General features: G+C 43.6%; 2 protein-coding genes across 2 annotated transcripts in view; one reads left to right on the forward strand and one right to left on the reverse strand.

Annotated features, from left to right (window-relative positions):
* Window positions 1-375: 375 nt before the first annotated feature.
* Window positions 376-12,672, forward strand: LRRC31 (leucine rich repeat containing 31; the record flags this gene model as incomplete). Its single annotated transcript, XM_080929592.1, is given in 8 exon segments — window positions 376-441; window positions 3,342-3,430; window positions 3,537-3,694; window positions 11,693-11,772; window positions 11,776-11,929; window positions 11,932-11,945; window positions 11,947-12,002; window positions 12,558-12,672. Coding segments are annotated over 8 exon segments (732 nt in total).
* A 1,790-nt stretch (window positions 12,673-14,462) lies between these two features.
* LRRIQ4 (leucine rich repeats and IQ motif containing 4) overlaps window positions 14,463-17,690 on the reverse strand; it is a gene marked incomplete at both ends in the record, with an annotated part of 28,150 nt that continues 24,922 nt past the window's right edge. Inside the window, one exon of the mRNA XM_080929593.1 lies at window positions 14,463-14,612. Coding sequence (XP_080785719.1) covers window positions 14,463-14,612 — 150 coding nt within the window. The remainder of the gene's footprint in view (window positions 14,613-17,690) is intronic.

Below are 17,690 nucleotides of genomic sequence, written 5' to 3' on the forward strand. Positions count from 1 at the left end.
CCCAGGTGCATATGTAGCAGAGGACAGCAATGCCTGGCATCAATGGGGGAAGCCTTAGGTCCAGTGAAGGCCCTTTTTCCCAGTGTAGGGGAATGCCAAGGCACTGAGGTAAAGAGGGTGGTTGGGAGAGGGAGCACCTTCATGGAAGCAAGTGGATGGGGAGGGGGATGGGAGTGGGGGGGAAAGGGGATAACATTTGAAATGTAAATACAGAGAATATCCAATTAAAAATAAAACAAAAAAAGTCCTGAGGTTGAGTAGCTGTAAACTTAGTACTGAGGACATTCAAACACTGGGTATGGTGACTCCTCCCCTCAAACATGACTGCCTTCTGTATGCCAGCTTGAAAAATAAGTGAAGACAGGGGCTGGGAAGATGGCTCGGCTCTTAAGAATCATCTCTTGTAAACATGAGGACCTGACTTTGAACTTCAGAATGCATGTAAGCTGAAGATGGCAGCGTAGACCGAGAATCCCAGGGCCATGGAGGCAGATCCCTGGGGCCTGCTAGCCAGCCAGTCCACTCAGCAAGCCCTGGGCCAGTGACCCGTTTCCAAAACAAACAAACCAACAAACCCGGGGAGGACAGAGGCACCTGAAGCGCCACACCAGTGGTTTTCTGTAGCTTCCTGAGTACGTGCACAGCTGTGCAAACACACATCCATATATATATATACAGACAGATTAAACACTTAGAAATGAAAACAGAACACATGTCTTCCCTTGAAGCACCTTTCCAAGCAGATCCCTCAGGGGCAAACCGTCTGGGTTGTCTCTTCAAACGTGAATGACTGAATGCATTCTGGGAAATGGCATTCCCGAGAGGCATTGAGTGACTGCTGAGAAGCCCTGTGCCTTGGACTCCAGTTCGTGCTGAGTTCTGTGGATAAGAATGAGGACAGGGACGGAGGGGACCAGGCACCTGCCTGTATGGCTTCAGTGTGGCTATTGTAAAGCTCACGGTGCGTCTTATGACCTCAGAAGAACTGGAGTAGATAGCAGTTAATCTTTTTTTTTTTTTTAAGATTTATTTATTTATTATATATAAGTACACTGTAGCTGTCTCCAGACATGCCAGAAGAGGGCATCAGATCTCATTACAGATGGTTGTGAGCCACAATGTTTCTGGGAATTGAACTCAGGACCTCTGGAAGAGCAGTCAGTGCTCTTTGTTGGGATTCTGTAAACCCCACCTCTCAGTTACCTAGCAACAGCCAGGTATACCCCACCCCTCAATTACCCAGCAGTGGCCAGGTATGCTCCGCCCCAGTGACCTGACACTATAAAAGGAGCTGCTTGACCCCTCCTCTCTCTCTTGGCCTCTCCTGCCCTTGTGCTCTTGCAGCCTTGCTCTCCCATTTCCCTTCCCCCCTCTCTCCCACGTGCTCATGGCCGGCCTCTACTCCTCTACTTCTCTCTCTCTCTCTGCCTCTACCACCCTCTTAACTCTCCCATGACCTGAATAAACTCTATTCTGTACTATACTGTTTGTGGCTGGTCCCTCAGGGAAGGAATTCCCAACATGGACCCCTCAGAGGCATCTCCCTTGCCCTCAGGCCTCGCCGCACCTCCATGGGCCATATGCCCCCCACTCTCTTCATCCTTCCCCTAACATTGGTGCCATGACTCGGATCGTTAACCTTTCACAACATTGGTGCCCTGTGACTTTTCCTTTCATTGGTGTCCCGTCATCTTTTCCTTACACTCTTAACTGCTGAGCCATCTCTCCAGCCTCACGTTAATCTGTTTTTAAACTCCAAAATAATACCTCCTTCATTTTTCCAAGCCACCTTTAAAAATTAATGAAAATGAGGGTTTTTTTTAAAACAAAAGAAAATTTAACTACAACTAAAGCCTCAATTAAGTTAAATTACACACAAAAAATTACAATTAAATTACACACTGAAAAAAAATAAAAAGATAGCATTTGTGAAGACTCATACAATTTTCCCAAACGCTTACCAAACTATTGTTAGGGGCAGAAACTGGGCTCCTTTCTTCTCTTTGTTCCTCATTAGCTAACACGGTATCTGCCCCAGCCTCCATACACCCCAAATTCTGGCTGTTCTGATTGTGATTGGCATCTCTGCCCTTCTGAGCCAGCACTCACTGGATCTTGGGAAAAGTCTGTTCTAGGATGTGCTCTTGAAATGATACCTGAACTTGCAGAACTGAGTTTGTCCTGGAACATCCAGGCGGGAGGAAAGTTGATTACTAGGATCCAGGCTAGACTAGATGAAGGTATAAGACCAGTTGTCCTGTCAAATTCCTGTATACTTTGTTGACTTCTAGGACATAGAGAATCATGAGGCTGTCAGAAACCGAAAGACACACTGCACTCCAGGAGCTATGAACTCTTACCTGAAAATCCTACAATGCATGCCTCTCGTGACAACTAGATCAGGTCAACTCCCACCAATGGCATGTCCGGCTCGCCTTGCTGGGACTTACACTCTGAGAAAAGAATGATAATGTCAGATGTGAATGTGTGCCAGCCGGGAAGGAAACTACAAGGAACAAGCCATTTTATGTCTCTAGGGTGATCTCGTGATTAATAAAACCAAGGTTCAGAGTAGCCAGCTACTGCAAAAACCACACAGGGTTTGTTATCGCCATGGCTTTTGTGGTCCTGGGGTTTAAACCTAGGGCCTGCTCATAGCTTGCAAGCATTCTACCACCAGGCTTCGTAGTGAGCATTTTTGGTATCTTTAAAAACATAGAAATGGCAATGGAATGTGTTTTTTGTTTTAATCCCAGGTATTGGGTACGTGGCTGCTTTAGAGCCCCGTAGTCCACAGCAAGTCTATGATTTGCCTCATGCTCTGGCAGGGCATGATTTTGCCAGCTGCAATTAGTGTTTGCAAGTATATGATGTTTGGAATTCTGCAGGCTGTTGAGAGTGTATAACAATGCTAGAGTCCCTGGGGGGGGGGGGGGGGGCTGAGGCTGCTGCTTCTCCTGCTGCTGTGGCTGGTTGGAGATAGTCTGGTGACAAAAGATCAAAATGGTCCCGAGAAACTCGACACTCCTGATCACCTGGAAGTAGTCTAAAAATATCAAGGCCCCCTTCTCCCTCTAGCCTTCTCTCTCTCCTACCTAGTGTTGGGGTTGAAGGGATAAATATAGAGTAGGGGTGGTAGAAATAAGAACTCTAAAGTAGCCAGAGTCAGGCTCTGTGCCTAGTCTCTCGTTTGCTTTTTACTTTGAGACAAGGTCTCACTGTGCTGCTCAGATGGGCCTTGAATGACCAACCCTCGTTCCTCAGTGTCCTGGGTAACTAGGATCACAGGCCTGGAACACCAGGCCCAGCTAATCACACTGTCTTTTGCTTTTGCCTTCTAGTCTATAGAGAGGCTTTGGAATAGAGAAGCTTGGGGAAGAAGAAAGGCGGATTTGGTAGTGGTGTGGTCTGCGTGCAGGTTCCAGGAAGGGTAATGTCATACAATAAGTTTGGTAGAAGTCGGGTCAGGATGCCTGTGGGAGCCAAACAATCTGTGAAACAGTGCCTAATACATGTCACTGGTGATATCTCAACAGCTCAGATTATCCCTTCATCTCCAACCTGGATTTGTCATCCAGCAGAGATGTGGGCAGCTCCTCGGAGAACCTACTCATCAGGTTCCAGTTTTTACCAGCACCGAAGTCCTTGCTGATTAGCAGTTGTGCTTTACAAAGTGAGACTTCCACAGCCCTTGGTAAGAGAGCTTCCCAGCTTCCAGCATCTGCTCAGTGACTAGAGAGAGAATCCCACCCCCACCAGTCATTTCAAGATCAAGGTGCAGAAAAGTTACTAAGGACTAATCAAGATTTTGTTTGTTTGTTTTTCCAGGAAATATATTCTCTTAAAGGTGACCTTAAAGTCTTCTGGATGACAATGGCATTTATTTTACTTTGATTATTTATTTGAGACAGAATCTACATATAGCCTAGACTGGCCTTGAACTTGGTATTTAACTGACAGTGACTTTGAACTTCTCCTCCTGCCCCTGCTGTACCCTAACCTAGCTGCGCCCTAAGCTTTGAGTAGCATTTTTCTTTATATGAAGTCAACTCTAGAAGTCTATGTCCAGTAACTTGTAATTTTGCTGAGAGGGAATGTGAGCTGAGGTTGCTGTGAGGCTGGTGGGAAAATGAGCGAGTTATTTTTGTGTGCACTTAACTAACACCCCAGCAATCATCCCCCTTAGGACTTAATGCTGTCTTAGGAATACTAGGGTTATGCATCTACCCCATATCACGGTCTTCCAGATCTCGAATGTCTTCCTATCATGGCTGGGGAGCGGAGGGAGGTGATGGACATTGTAGAATTCTCCCAGATGAACCATGCAGGAAAACCAGCACTTTGTGCATTCAGCACCATTCTAGTTTCATTGGTTCAGAGGAAGACTCAAGTCTCAACATATAGCTGTATTCATAGCAAAGATGCATTACAGGGAAATATGACCAGGAATAAGGAAAACTTCAGGAATAAGAAAAAATGAGATCAGGAAGGAAAAACTTTTGAGGAAAGCCCCAAAGGAAACCAAGAGCAATCTCTCAAAAGTTCTCCCTCAATGGAGTGGACCAGGAGCGTTTAACTACTTCAGCAATGAGTTGTGACTAGTGTGTGAGAAATATTTTTCTAGTGAAGCTCACCTGAACCTGCAAGCCCAGGGTTTCATTGAGATTCAGTTATACAAATATCCCCTGTTGTTAAAAGATGATGCCCCAGTTTCGGCATCAATATTAAGAAAAGAATAGAGTGGGGGGAATATGACCCATGGAGGTACATCGAGGTCTGGGGACAAGGGAGATGCCTCTGAGGGACCCATGTTGGGAATCTCTTCCCCCTGAGGGACCAGCCACATGGTATAGAGTCATGGGGGAGTTAAGAGGGTACTTAGAGAGAGGGGGGGAGGGGGGGAGAGGGAGAGAGAGAGAGAGAAGAGAGGATTAGAGAAGTAGAGAAGTAGAGGCTGCCCATGAGCACATGGAGAGAGAGGGGGGAAAGGAAGTGGAGGGGTAAAAAGGGAGAGCAAGAGAGAGAGAGAGAGAGAGAGAGAGAGAGAGAGAGAAGGGCAAGAGAGAGAGGAGGGGGCAAGCAGCCTCTTTTATAGTGTCAGGTAACTGGGGCGGAGCATACCTGGCTATTGCCAGGTAACTGAGGGGTGGGGTTTACAGAATCCCAACATTCCCCCATTTTGGTTTAATTTAAAAAAGAAAAATTAGAGGTGATGTTGGAGTAGGAATAGGGTTGTTGTGATCTCTGACTGCTTCACGCTTGTTTGGGGGCAACTTTTCTAGAGAGTCTAGAAAAGTAGGGGTAAGGATGTTTGTCCAGTCTTAAGAGTTGGCTGTTTCCTTGTTGTCCAGGGTCTGTGGAACCATCTGAGGATAGGTCAGAAGGAACAGGTCCAGTGGAAGCGTCTGTGTCTGAGAGAGAAGGCTGAAGCATCTGTAGGTTGCTTCTCTAGAGCTGTTCTAGATGTAATAAGTGCCTGGACTTGACAAGATGCTGGAACACACATATGTATACATTATAGGTAGAGATTAAGTACATTTGGAAGAAGGAAAAATTTTGCAGGAGCAGTCCTAATGCTACCATTCCTCCCCTTCTCTTGTCATAAAAAGGAGGAAAAGGGGAGGGGGAGGCTGATGGTGAAAGGGGAATAGGGGCGCCAAGTCTCATTCCTACTGTTTTGGGGCGTCATAGGGGTGCAGCTGGTTTTCACCATCAGGGTCCACCTGGCAAGTGTTCACATCAGGCTCCTGCATGGACAGTGGCTGGTAATCCTGTAACAGGAACTGATTAAAAAGCTCTCCACATATATGTGACCAGAACTGTTAGATTTGGGTGTGAGTTAGTTTCTTTCCTCAGAGTTGTGTCAAAATGTCTAACAAAATCATTTTAAGGAAAGGACTGTTGATTTTGTGCACAGTGTGAGATATAGTGCCAGAAGTGTGGCCACGTGGCAGTCAGGCTAACAGAAAGATGAATGCTGGTGCTCAGTTTGCTCCAGCACCCCATCCAATGGCTGCCCATCGCAGGGAGCATCTTCCTTCTTCAGTTTACCCTCATAGGCATACCAGAAGTGGGTTTCCATGGAGACTCTTGGATAATGGTGGAAATGGTCCTGTTTTTGACCCTCATATATTTATTATGCATTAAAACTTCCTTTAAAACTGTACCATGGGTCAGACAGGGCTATAATTAACGAAACAAATGTACTCTATTAGTAGAAATAAGTGGTTATTTTCTAATTCTTATTAATTAAACACACTTATTCCAAATCCTAAGAAGTCTATATTTAGAGAGCTCTTGCCCTCCTTCATGGCCATACATACTTGGTCTTTGCTGTGCACTTCATGCCCTGTCCCAGGATCTCATCTAGAGAAGTCCCAGGCTACAGATGTTTCAGACTTGATATCTTTAGCATGGGACCTATAGTGTCTAAAGATGTGCTTGACAGGGTCTACGAATGCATTGAAGTTCATTAGTTACTTAGTGCAGGACTGTTTGGTTCATCTCCTGACTATGGCACACCTGCAATCATATCTGAATCAGTTATGGCTCTGGTGCTTGTGGCTCATGTGACCATAGGCCCCCAAGATTTCAGCTATTTTACTTACTACCCTGTAAAATGTGGCAACCCTACATGCATAAGGTTGTAAGAATCAAGTGGCTTTACCACATCAACAGTTCTGAGAATGCTGCCTGGCTCATAATGGTCAACAAATGTGACCTGTTATTATTACAGAGTTTATAAATTTTATCTACAATAAATTGGGTTTTGTCAGTTTATAAATGGGCAGTGTACTTCCTGTAGTGTCTCGGATGGACCCCACGTTGCTGAATGTGACCTAAAGGGGTCAGCTCACCGGCATCTTTCTCCGGCACAGACAGACTCTTTCTGATCCTTCCCTCTGATTCTCACCTCTGGAATGTCTGTCTGGCTTTCAGTCTCTCTGCTTTCTTGCTAGTTCCCACAACTTCCAGGTCTGTGTGACTTCTGCTTTTTAACAGTTGCTACCTAAACTAGGAGCCTCTTCATAGCCTTTGTCAACATTTATAATTAAGGCAAAGTGTGTGCTGCCTGCTTGGAATTCCAACACCCAGGAGGTAGAAGCGGAAGGACCAAAAAGACAGGGGCCAGCCTGGGCTCTACAAGTCCCTGAGTCAAGAATAAGACTTATTCTTGCACTTGTTTGTATGGGGTGTAATGTCCTACCTAAAACAGTCAGTATTCTCTGTGTTTGGTTATTACTAAGTAGGTAATTAGGCTTCTCAAAGGAGCCCATAATTCACCAAACGATTAGATAAACACACAAAATGAGACATTTTACACTCAACGTTCATTTGGAAAAATTACAGAATACACTAAGTTTGGGAACAATATGATGTTTCATGAATATACCTCCCAGTTGGGAAAATCACTCTTGAGAGACAGCTCCTTCTACTTCTAGCTGTATTAATCAGGAGAGAAGGAAACTACACAAATCACATCATTGACGTGATTGGGCCAGTCAACCTGATACACCTTCTGCTGCACTTTTATAGGAAAAGTATTATTCTTTATTTTTAAAAACAGAGCGATTAAAATGTGCTTGGGAATAAAGTTCTTGTGATTAATTTTAACTTAGGAGCCAACTGAGAATTAATTAGCATTTAAAAACTCTATGCAGAATGTCAGTTCTTTCCTTGTGCCTTAGTTATTTTTCTATTGCTGTGAAGAGACACCGAGACCAAGGCAATTTGTAAAAGAGACCATTTAATCTGAGGATGAGCCGGTGCTCATCAAGGGGAGGAGCCTGGCAGGACAGGCATGGTGCTGGGGCAGTCGCTAAGACCTTACATCTGATCTACAGGCATCAGTCAAAGAGAGACATGAGACTTTTAAAATCTCAAAGCCTACTCCCAGTGTCACCGGTCTGCCAAAAAGGCCACACCTCCTAACCCTTCCACCAGTTCCACCAACTGAGAACCAAACTTTTGAATATATGAGCAGATTTTCATTCAAGCCACAATACCATGATTGGTTAATTGCATGAAATAAACACAAATACATCTTGGTGTTCTTGAGTTGCAGAGGAACTTGACCTTGTCTCTGAATTTCAGCTGGGACCACACATTGGCATAGGTGCCAGTCAAGGCACATCCTGGAAATCCTAACCACCTTTCCACGCTCCTTGATGCCTTTCTCCATCAGTTCAAAGGAGATCAAAGAAATCCCTGCTAATGATGAATACCATTTAATCAAGTCTAGTTCCTAATGCTGCCAGTAGTATCCCAAGTACACCCTTTTAAACCCTGGGTCTAGTAATATATTGTCCAGGCTTTCTTTGCACAGATATGACACTTTTGGTCTCTCATGGGAGCCAAGTTACTGATGCCCACCCCCTTTTTTTAAGCTTTATTGGGCTGGGGAGATCGCTCAGTGGTTAAGAGCACTGGCTACAGGCCATCATCTGTGGTCCCCTCACACTAACTGCCAGCACACTAGCTACCTAGTGCTCACGTTGTTGATTTTTCCCTATAAACTAACCTCCAAATGCTTTTATTTAAATAAGAACGGAGGGAGAACGGAAAGTAATTGGATTATTTCCATCCTCGTTATCTTCCAAACGAATGAGACCAGACTACGATTTATTTATTTAGCTTTAGCAGAAATACTAGGGGAATTACTCCTAATCTACTTTTCTAGTGCTAGACTCGGTACTTCTTCCCCAGCTGTGCTCTCCAAATACTTGTCTGTGCCTCGCTGGTTTATTTCTGTCCCACCAACATGGTCTCAGGATCCACTTCATTTTGGCCATGTGCCCCTGGTCCATCACAGCTAATAGAGACCTTCTGTTCATTCTGCCTTCCTCCTCCTCATTCTCCAGTCTCCTCCATTTCCTCTTCCTCCTTGTGATCCCTACCTGCAAGACCCTCCAGCCCAGGAAATGAAGCTCTGCCTACTTCTTTCTATTCTCCCCAGTAATTGGCTGTAGACACTTATTAACCAATAGCTTTAAAATGGGGAGCAAGATTTGCAAAGCATCATTTGGTGTATGTGAGGATCCGCTCTTCAGGGACAGACAGATCTTGGGGATCAGTATTTGTCATTTGAATGCCAGACCAACCCCCAACATGAGAGTCTGAGGCTGTATCTCAGTGGGAGAGTTTTTGCCCGGTCTTGCAGAGGACCCATATCTGGTTCCCAGCTCCCACTCTAGGGAACAAATTAGGTGTGCATAACCCCACATAGACACACATGCATGCACATAAAAATGAAAACATATCATTTGAAGTCAAGTACGTAAATGAGGAAGAAAACATGGTGGGCAGTAGTCACACATGCCTTTAATCCCAGCACTTGGGAATGAATTCCAGGACAGCTAGGGCTACACAAAGAAACACTGTCTCAAATTAAAGGTGAAGAAAAAGCAGGTGTCATTATAATTGAAATAGGTATATCAATTATTACAGATATTAGCTTGCTGAAGGCTTTGAGAAAAAGTTCACTCTTTCTGTGTCAAAAAAAAAGAAAGAAAGAAAAAAGAAAGGAAGGAAGAAAAAAGAAAGAAAAAAAGAAAGAAACAAGGAGGCTATAAGGGTTGATGTAGTACAAACCTGACACCTTCCCCAGGGCAACTTCAAAGTATGGAAAGAAAATTAAATAAAAAATAATTTAAGGGACTGGAGAGATGGCTCAGCGGTTAAGAGCACTGACTGCTCTTCCAGAGGTCTCAAGTTCAATTCCCAGCAACCACACGGTGGCTCACAACCATCTGTAATGAGATCTGATGCCTTCTTCTGGTGAGTCTGAAGACAGCTACAGTGTACTCGTATACGCTAAATACATAAAGAATAATTTCAGCTGTCAGAGTACAGGCAATGTACCTTAGCCCAATATCCCCTGAAATTACAACAGCAGTGTCCACTCCCCATCTGGGAACCATAGCAAAGCATGGTGTCCCTCACTAGCCAGCTTCAATAATCCTCATCCGCTCTCTGCTACCAGCTGTCAGCTTTCTAGAGCCATGAGAACTCCTTCAGATGAACTGACCAAGGCAGAGGGGAGCAATCGGTCGGAGTCACTGGAAGGTAAGCTGGGATGCTAAGAAGGGCTTCCTTCTGAAAGATCAGCCTCACAATGGAATGGAAGAGTACGGGGTGGAGGCCCATCAGTAGAGGACTGTTGAGGGGGTATTTCACAAATCATTCATCTGTAGGTTGGATAAAGAGACTCCCAAGATCCTTTGTTCTGAGATCCTGTACCACTTATCTTTTCTCCTTCATCCTTTTTTGGATTCAACTGAAGAGGGAAGCAGATGTCATTTGCCCTGGGTATCTTGCCTACTTCCTCCCGTAGAAGCCATCATCTTCTCTAAGGTCAAAGTATGTGTCTGAGTTAGGGTTTTACTGCTGTGAAGAGACACCATGACCAAGGCAAGTCTTATAAGGACAACATTTAATTCGGGTTGGCTTACAGGTTCAGAGATTCAGTCCATTATCATCAGGGCAGGAAACATGGCAGCATCCAGCCAGGCATGGTGCAGGAGGACCTGACCTGAGAGTTCTGCATCTTCATCTGAAGACAGCTTGCAGAATACTGACTTCCAGGAAGCTAGGATGAGGTTATTATAAAGCCCATGTCCACAGTGACACACCTACTCCACTAAGGCCACACCTCCTAATGATGCCACTCCCTCCCTGAGCCAAGCATATTCCATCCACGACAGTGTGATAAGTGCTCTTCAAGGAGGAAATTATCTCATGTAATATCTCAAAAGTGACTGGAAATCACCCAGTATATTTTATACACTGAATTTACCATATGGGATGGTGATATACCTCAGTGGTAGAGTGCTTACCTAGTATGTATGAGACACTAGACTTAACTTCCAGTACCTCCAAAATCAAAGTCCTCTGTTGGATAATTGTTAGATCAATAACCAGCTTTAAACTTGCAAGGTCCTTAATCAAAGCCAGTAAGCCATCTGTACTGGCTGGTTTTGTGTCAACTTGACACAAAACTGGAGTTATAACAGAAAAAGTAGCCCCAGTTGAGGGAATGCCTTCATGAGATCCATGTAAGGCATTTTCTCAACTAGTGATCAAGGGGGAGGGCCCAGTCCATTGTGGGTGGAGCCATCCCTGGGCTGGTAGACCTGGGTTCTATAAGAAAGCAGGCTGAGCAAGCCAGGGGAAGCAAGCCAGTAAGTGACATCCCTCCATGGCCTCTGCATCAGCTCCTACTTCCTGACCTGCTTGAGTTTCAGCCCTGACTTCCTCTGGTGATGAACAGCAATGTGAGGGTGTAAGCTGAATAAACCCTTTCCTCCCCAACTTGCTTCTTGGTCATGATGCTTGTGCAGGAATAGAAACCCTGACTAAGACACCATCATTCTGTGCATTAATTAGGAAGAGTCTGCAGGAGAGCTGGGACTCCAGTGGATCAAAGAACTTGAGCTAATACAAAAGTGAAATTCTTCCAGTGCAGGTTTATAAAAGAGAGGCGGTGGGGAGGTGCGTGGGAGGGGGGGAATCTACTTTCAGGCTGTGTGTGGAACTCACAGAGGTAAATTTTCTCACTGAAATACTTTCTGATGCCCCAAATAAAACGGCTGGTTAAAAGAAAGTTATTACTCATTGTTACGAACATCAGAAGTGGTGCGTTACTGGAAAGGGAGAGGGTATCCTATATTCTTAGACCGATTTTGTTTTCCAGCCTCAGTCATACAGGCAGGGCATTTAGCCATGCTGCAGAAGCTTATCCTGAGCTACAGTAACGGTCTCCGTGATGCAGGATGAACCATCGCCTACCAACACCTCTGCTTTCTTAAAGAGCTAACTGAACTGGACATTAGCCTTTGGCCCTCAGGCTCCCAAGACTGTGGGCACTGGGTTGGGCACTTGTTAAGTGCTGTGTCCCAACTTCCTGTGATCACCGAGGTAGAGGTGAGAAGATAGTCATCCCAGCCCCTACCCCAGGAAAAAGAACTAGACTGCTTTACCCAGGACCACAGAAGGGACACACGGTAGGTTTCAGTGAGCTGCTTCCTTAGCAATACTCCCAGAGCGAGGAACAGAATGTGAACCAATCCTGCCAACAGCTTTGCTCAGCCCGTGGCTCTTTAACCATAATTTGTGGTTGGGGGTCACCACAGCATGAGGAAACTGTGTGAAAGGGTCGCAGCCTTAGGAAGGCTGAGGACCACTGGCCTATAAGAACCAAATGTGACGCTGGAAAGGTAGCTCAGTTTAGAAAGCGCCTTGCATTGAAGCTTAAGAACCTGAATCTGATCTGAGTAGCACATTTAAAAAGAAATGGGTGGTGGTGTGCTTTTAATCACAGTGCTGTGGAGGCAGAGACAGGCAGATCCCTGACGATCCCCAGCTAGCTCGACTGTCCGTAGCTGAGTTCCAGGCCTAATGAGAGACCACACCTTAAAAACATCTGGGTAGTGCTCCAAAGGGACAATACCAGAAGTTGCTTTCTGCTTTACACACACACACACACACACACACACACACCTGCATATGCACACATATACAGCAAATGAATATAATGTGAAGTTTAAGGGAAATTGCAGGAACATATTGTTTGATGGGAAAGTGGCCCAGCCTTATCCACTGGAAATGGTGAGAGTCATGAAGCCGGCACAGCTGTTTGACACCGTTCCAGCAAAGCTAAGCCGAATGCTGTGATCACTGTTGTTCGGTCTCTCGCTTTTAGGTTTTGGTGTCTGTGTGTTGCATTCTTGGGAACTTTCTGCATCATGAGTCATCTTGTGTCTTTTCCTAAGAAAAACTACGTCTGAGTCTTTTTAGGGAAGTCCTAAACTTACTATCCCTTCTGCGTTTAGGGAAGTAACTTTATCTGGCCCTATTTTAAAGTCTTCCCCATGCCCTGGAGATTTTGATGCACACACAGAGGACTAAGCTAGAAAATAAGGCCATGATCCAGGAATATTCTTGGGTTACCCACCCTAAGCAAACTGAAACAGTATTGTTGGTACATGGTCAACTTAGAAATAGTTGACAAACTCCAACTGGTCAGGAGTAGTGGTAACAGATTCAAGGCCTCCTTTTAGAGTATTCTGAGAGTTCTCTGAAAATATGAACAGAGATCATTGACAAACTCTGACTGGCCAGGATAATTAGTAACACATTCAAGATCTCTTTTTACAATATGCATAGGGCTCTCCGAAAATGTAATTTAAAGATAGGGGAGTGTATAGGGTACATCCCTGGAGGACTAGAACTCTGTAAATAAGATAGATTGACTAAAATAAGCTTTTCTTATTTTATAGCGTGGATAATGAAACGATATAGTAGAAGGGGTTATGTGTATTGACTATTCATGGAAAGCTGGTCCACATATTGTCTGCTTGTCTGGATGCTTTACTTAAAACCGGAAACGCTGCCGGTTCTGCATCACCTAACATCAGGCTGTTGTATAATAAACAAGTCTCCCTTGGTGGAGACATTCTCTAGAGTCTTTATGGGGTGTTATAGGGCTAATAATAAAAACAAAATATGTTCTATCTGTACTTTCTAATTATGACTGAACTTGAAACCCTGGACATGTAATGAAAAATCAAACACATGTCCAGAGACAAGATGATATCATCTTCTGTACTTCTTGGATAATCATTAGTCTGCTTTGTTCTGTGAAACCTGTAGCAATAAAAATGTAACTCGATTGCCAGTCAGTCAGGCCTGCAAGATTCTCCTGACCTCCACACCTGACTCGTTCCTCCTTTGACAACTACTTATCTCCTCTCGGGCCACCCTGTCTACAGCCAGGGCTGCCGCCTAGCAGGAAATGAAGGATAAGGATTTGGTACATTCTGGGTACCTACAAAAGACTACAAAAGAATGTCACAATGGGGACTTACGAAGAGCAGCCTATGTCTTGACTGCAGTGGTGTTTGTAGAAAGTTAAGTGTAACACAACTGCATTGAGCCACACGATGCAGGCTCACAACTGCACTGAACCACATGATGTACATGCACATATACATACGTGCACACGCACATGCCTGATGAAATCTGAGTAGGTGATGTTTATTGAACCAATGTCAGCTTCCTGGTTTTATTTTCATACTGACACTGTGTAAGATGTCAGCGGCGGTGCAAGGTGACTGGATGTACCAGTAGATTTCCATGGACCTACTTGTATATCCATGGCTTCCCCCAAATGTTTTTAAATAGACAGAAGAGTGCAGGGACCCCAACACGCTCATCACCTACTTCTGTGGTTGTCAATTTAAGTCTGGCCTGCCTGGCTTTATTTGAACCCATGTCCCTTTAGCTGTTTTGAGGCAGTTCCCAGGTGTCATCCAATTCTTCCCACAAACATTAAAGTGATACTTTTATTATTACAAACAGCCTAGATTTCGTGGATAATTTTTGTGTGGCTGCTGTCTGGTCCCTAGACGTGGTGCCTTCCTACTCTGTTAGCAATCTTTCTTTTCGTTCCTTCATTTACATAATCATTTTTTACTTTTTGCAGGTTTTCCCTTTGCAGCCATTTTTCCTTTTTTATCTTTTGGAGAGGATTTTCCTTTTCTCCAGGCTTTTAATAGCTCTTCATAAGATCCATATCCTTTCCGGACCACGATTCCACGCCACCACGCCTGAATCTGAAGAGAAGATAGACCCCCAGCTTGGTGTTAGATGGAGTTATGGTTGCTATGGAGTTATGGTTACTATGGTATAGTTGTGGCTTACTCCTCTAAAAACATATTGAAAGGTTGAGGGATGCAGTTGATAGGGGTATTTTCTGTGCAACCATGAGAACCTGAGTTTAAATATCCAATATCCTATATGTAATATGCCTATACCCCTGACACTGTATAGTGGGAGCAGGCAGATCCTAAGCGCTCACTAGACAGCCAATCTAGCTGAAATGATGTTCTTCCAGCTGAGTGAGAGCCTTGTCTCAAGACAGTTGGGTAGAGGCTATAGATTCTGAAGGCTATGTGCAGCAGTGGGGGGAACAGTAAATGCATGACCAAGCCTGAATTAGGGCTCAGCTGAGAGAGGGCTGACTCAAACATACATGGCATGCTAGGTCTGACTTCCAGCACCTCATAAGCTAGTTTTGTGGACCATACCTAAAATCTCAGCATTTGGAAGATAGAGGTAAGAGGATCAGAAGTTCAAGAATCTTCTTGGCCATGTTTTGAGTTCTAGGCTGGCTGGGCTAACTGAGACCCTGTTTTAAAATAAAATTTCTTTGGTTGTGTGTGCATGTGCATGTTCAGCATGTAGTTCAATGTGATTGTTTCACACATTGCTTTGTACAAACACCACTACAGTCAAGACGTGGGCTGCTCTTCACAAGTCTCTATTGTGACATTCTTTTGTAGACATTTGTAAGTAACTTTATGAGTTCACAAATGATGACATTAACAAAGGGAAATAGTGTATGGTATGGAGAGTCAAGTATGTACCCCTACCTCCATCTCATAAAGGAGAGAAATTAACAACAACAACAACAACAAAAACCCAATAGCCAGCAACTTCAGCTCATAAAAATAACTAATTAAATTCTCTCTCGTATGGTGAAAAGGACACCAATTTCTGGAGCACTTACATGCTATCCTGGTGCAAAGAAATCAGGAAAGGCAGGCTATAAGTCAGAAATTCACAGAATATTACATTTAATATTAATTCATTATTAAAGATAATTTGACTAGAGACATGTCTGTTTCTGACAGTACCCCCTTCATGGTTTATTTAATGCTCAAGAAGTTGAGCATCAAAACCTTCATATGGTATTACTCCAGTTGTGGAAAGGTAGCCACTGGAGAAAAACATGCCCTAATTCATCTACAGACAAAAAATTCTGTCTAAAAAAGTACATATAATGTGGGATAGTAAACATCTTAGCTCTGCCAAGACAGAGTAAACTAGTACTTTATAGTTCCTGCCTTATTCAAGATCTGTCAGATGGTTCTGGGCCAGAAGGCTCTGACATTTTGAGGACTAGGGGACTACTGTTCAAGTAGTCAGCTGTATCTACAATTTGTTTAAATTTTGGAAGCTATGTTTTTGTGCTTTCTACATATTCAGGTAATGTTGCATTAATTCTTAGATTTCTGACAGGGTTGAAGACTAATTATAGTCTCATAATCAAATTTAAGTTGTTCGAGAAAGATGATATAGATTTGAAAAGATGGTTTTCAGATGGTAATACAAGTTGAAGTCAGAAAATAATTAAGGTATAGAAATCAGGTAAACTCTTTAAGTCAGGGTAGATGGTAGATTACTTTATCGAAATTGACAAATATGACGGGCTAGGTGTTAATTATATATCATACTTAATGATTTGCATAATTGCTATGGTTGTGCTCAATTTATGTCTGAGAGAAAACAGCCTTTTTTTATTGGACAAAGGGTTTGAGATATTAGGGGTCTGATTTGTACTTACATGGAAATTCCCACGTCCACTACAGGTCCCTGCCAACAGCTGGTTTTTTGATGGGTCAATAAAGACCCAGCAGCTACTCACTTGGCAGAGTGAAAGAGGCGGGACTTTTAGGATTCCCAGGAAAGAAACACAGGGGAGGAGGAAAAGGGGTTCGGCCACAAGAGTGTCGTAGGACAGAACATGCAGTGAAGGAGCAGGAGAGTGAAGTGGCCAAAATCTAGGTGCAAAGGGAAATCAGCTCCATGAGAGGGCTTCCCAGAAGGAAACAGGGCAGCAAAGATATAATATAGATTTAGAAAGTGTTAACTCAGGAATACTGAAGGGGAGTGTATGCTAGCCACCAGGAACCTTTGAAAGTGGCCCAACCATTGAGCTAGTAAGGCATATTAAAAGATAACGCTGTGCACCTGTGTCATGTAGTTGTGAAACCAGAGCTCTTGGGCAGGTAAAGAGCTATGTGAACCCACTGGGAGCATAGAGCAGCTTTTAAGTATTTACTTCTACAGAGATCTAATCATACTTTAAATGAAATGCTCCTAGAACAAAAAGGATATAGGATCTCCCAGAAACATAACAAATAGTGCCTTATTGACTTTATTATTTAAAACATCAATGAGACAGATAACAGAACTGATAAAATACACTAGGTTTCTAGAAAGGACTGATTGTGTGTGTGTGTGTGTGTGTGTGTGTGTGTGTGTGTGTGTGTAAAATCTTAGAGTGGAAGGCAGAAAATATGTTGTAGTGGTGAAGAGAATATGCTCTTATTCAACAAGAGAAAAAAAAGATGTGCATTTCTTCCAAATAGATAAAAAAGAAAAAGAAAAAGAAAGAAAAAGATTCAACAGGGGGAGACCTCCTGAAGATCTAGGCTATACCCATGAAGGAAGAAGCCAAGAAGAACAACACAGGTAACAAATTGTTGATCTCCCTACATGGGAACAGCTCTGAGATCGGCTAAGACATGAAAATGTCTCCATCCAGAATTTTAGTTATGCATAGTTAATAAATCGTGGTGGCTAAAGAATCTTCAGGACTTATCATGTGGTTCTTTCAAATGGCATAGATAATTAATAGAAAATTAAGTGATTTTTGTTATACAGTCAAAACTAATTAATAAAAGAAAAACAGATGCCCTACCTGCTCAAGCAGCGAATCATCTTTAACTGAATCATACACATTACACATTCTATGAATATGTTATTACAGAAGTGGTTATTACCTGTGAGAGTTATATGTTTACAGACACCAATGGAGACAAAACAGCTCCGACAAGATTCACCCT

This window comes from Micromys minutus (assembly GCF_963924665.1).
Source record: "Micromys minutus genome assembly, chromosome: 15".
Lineage (NCBI taxonomy): Eukaryota > Metazoa > Chordata > Mammalia > Rodentia > Muridae > Micromys > Micromys minutus.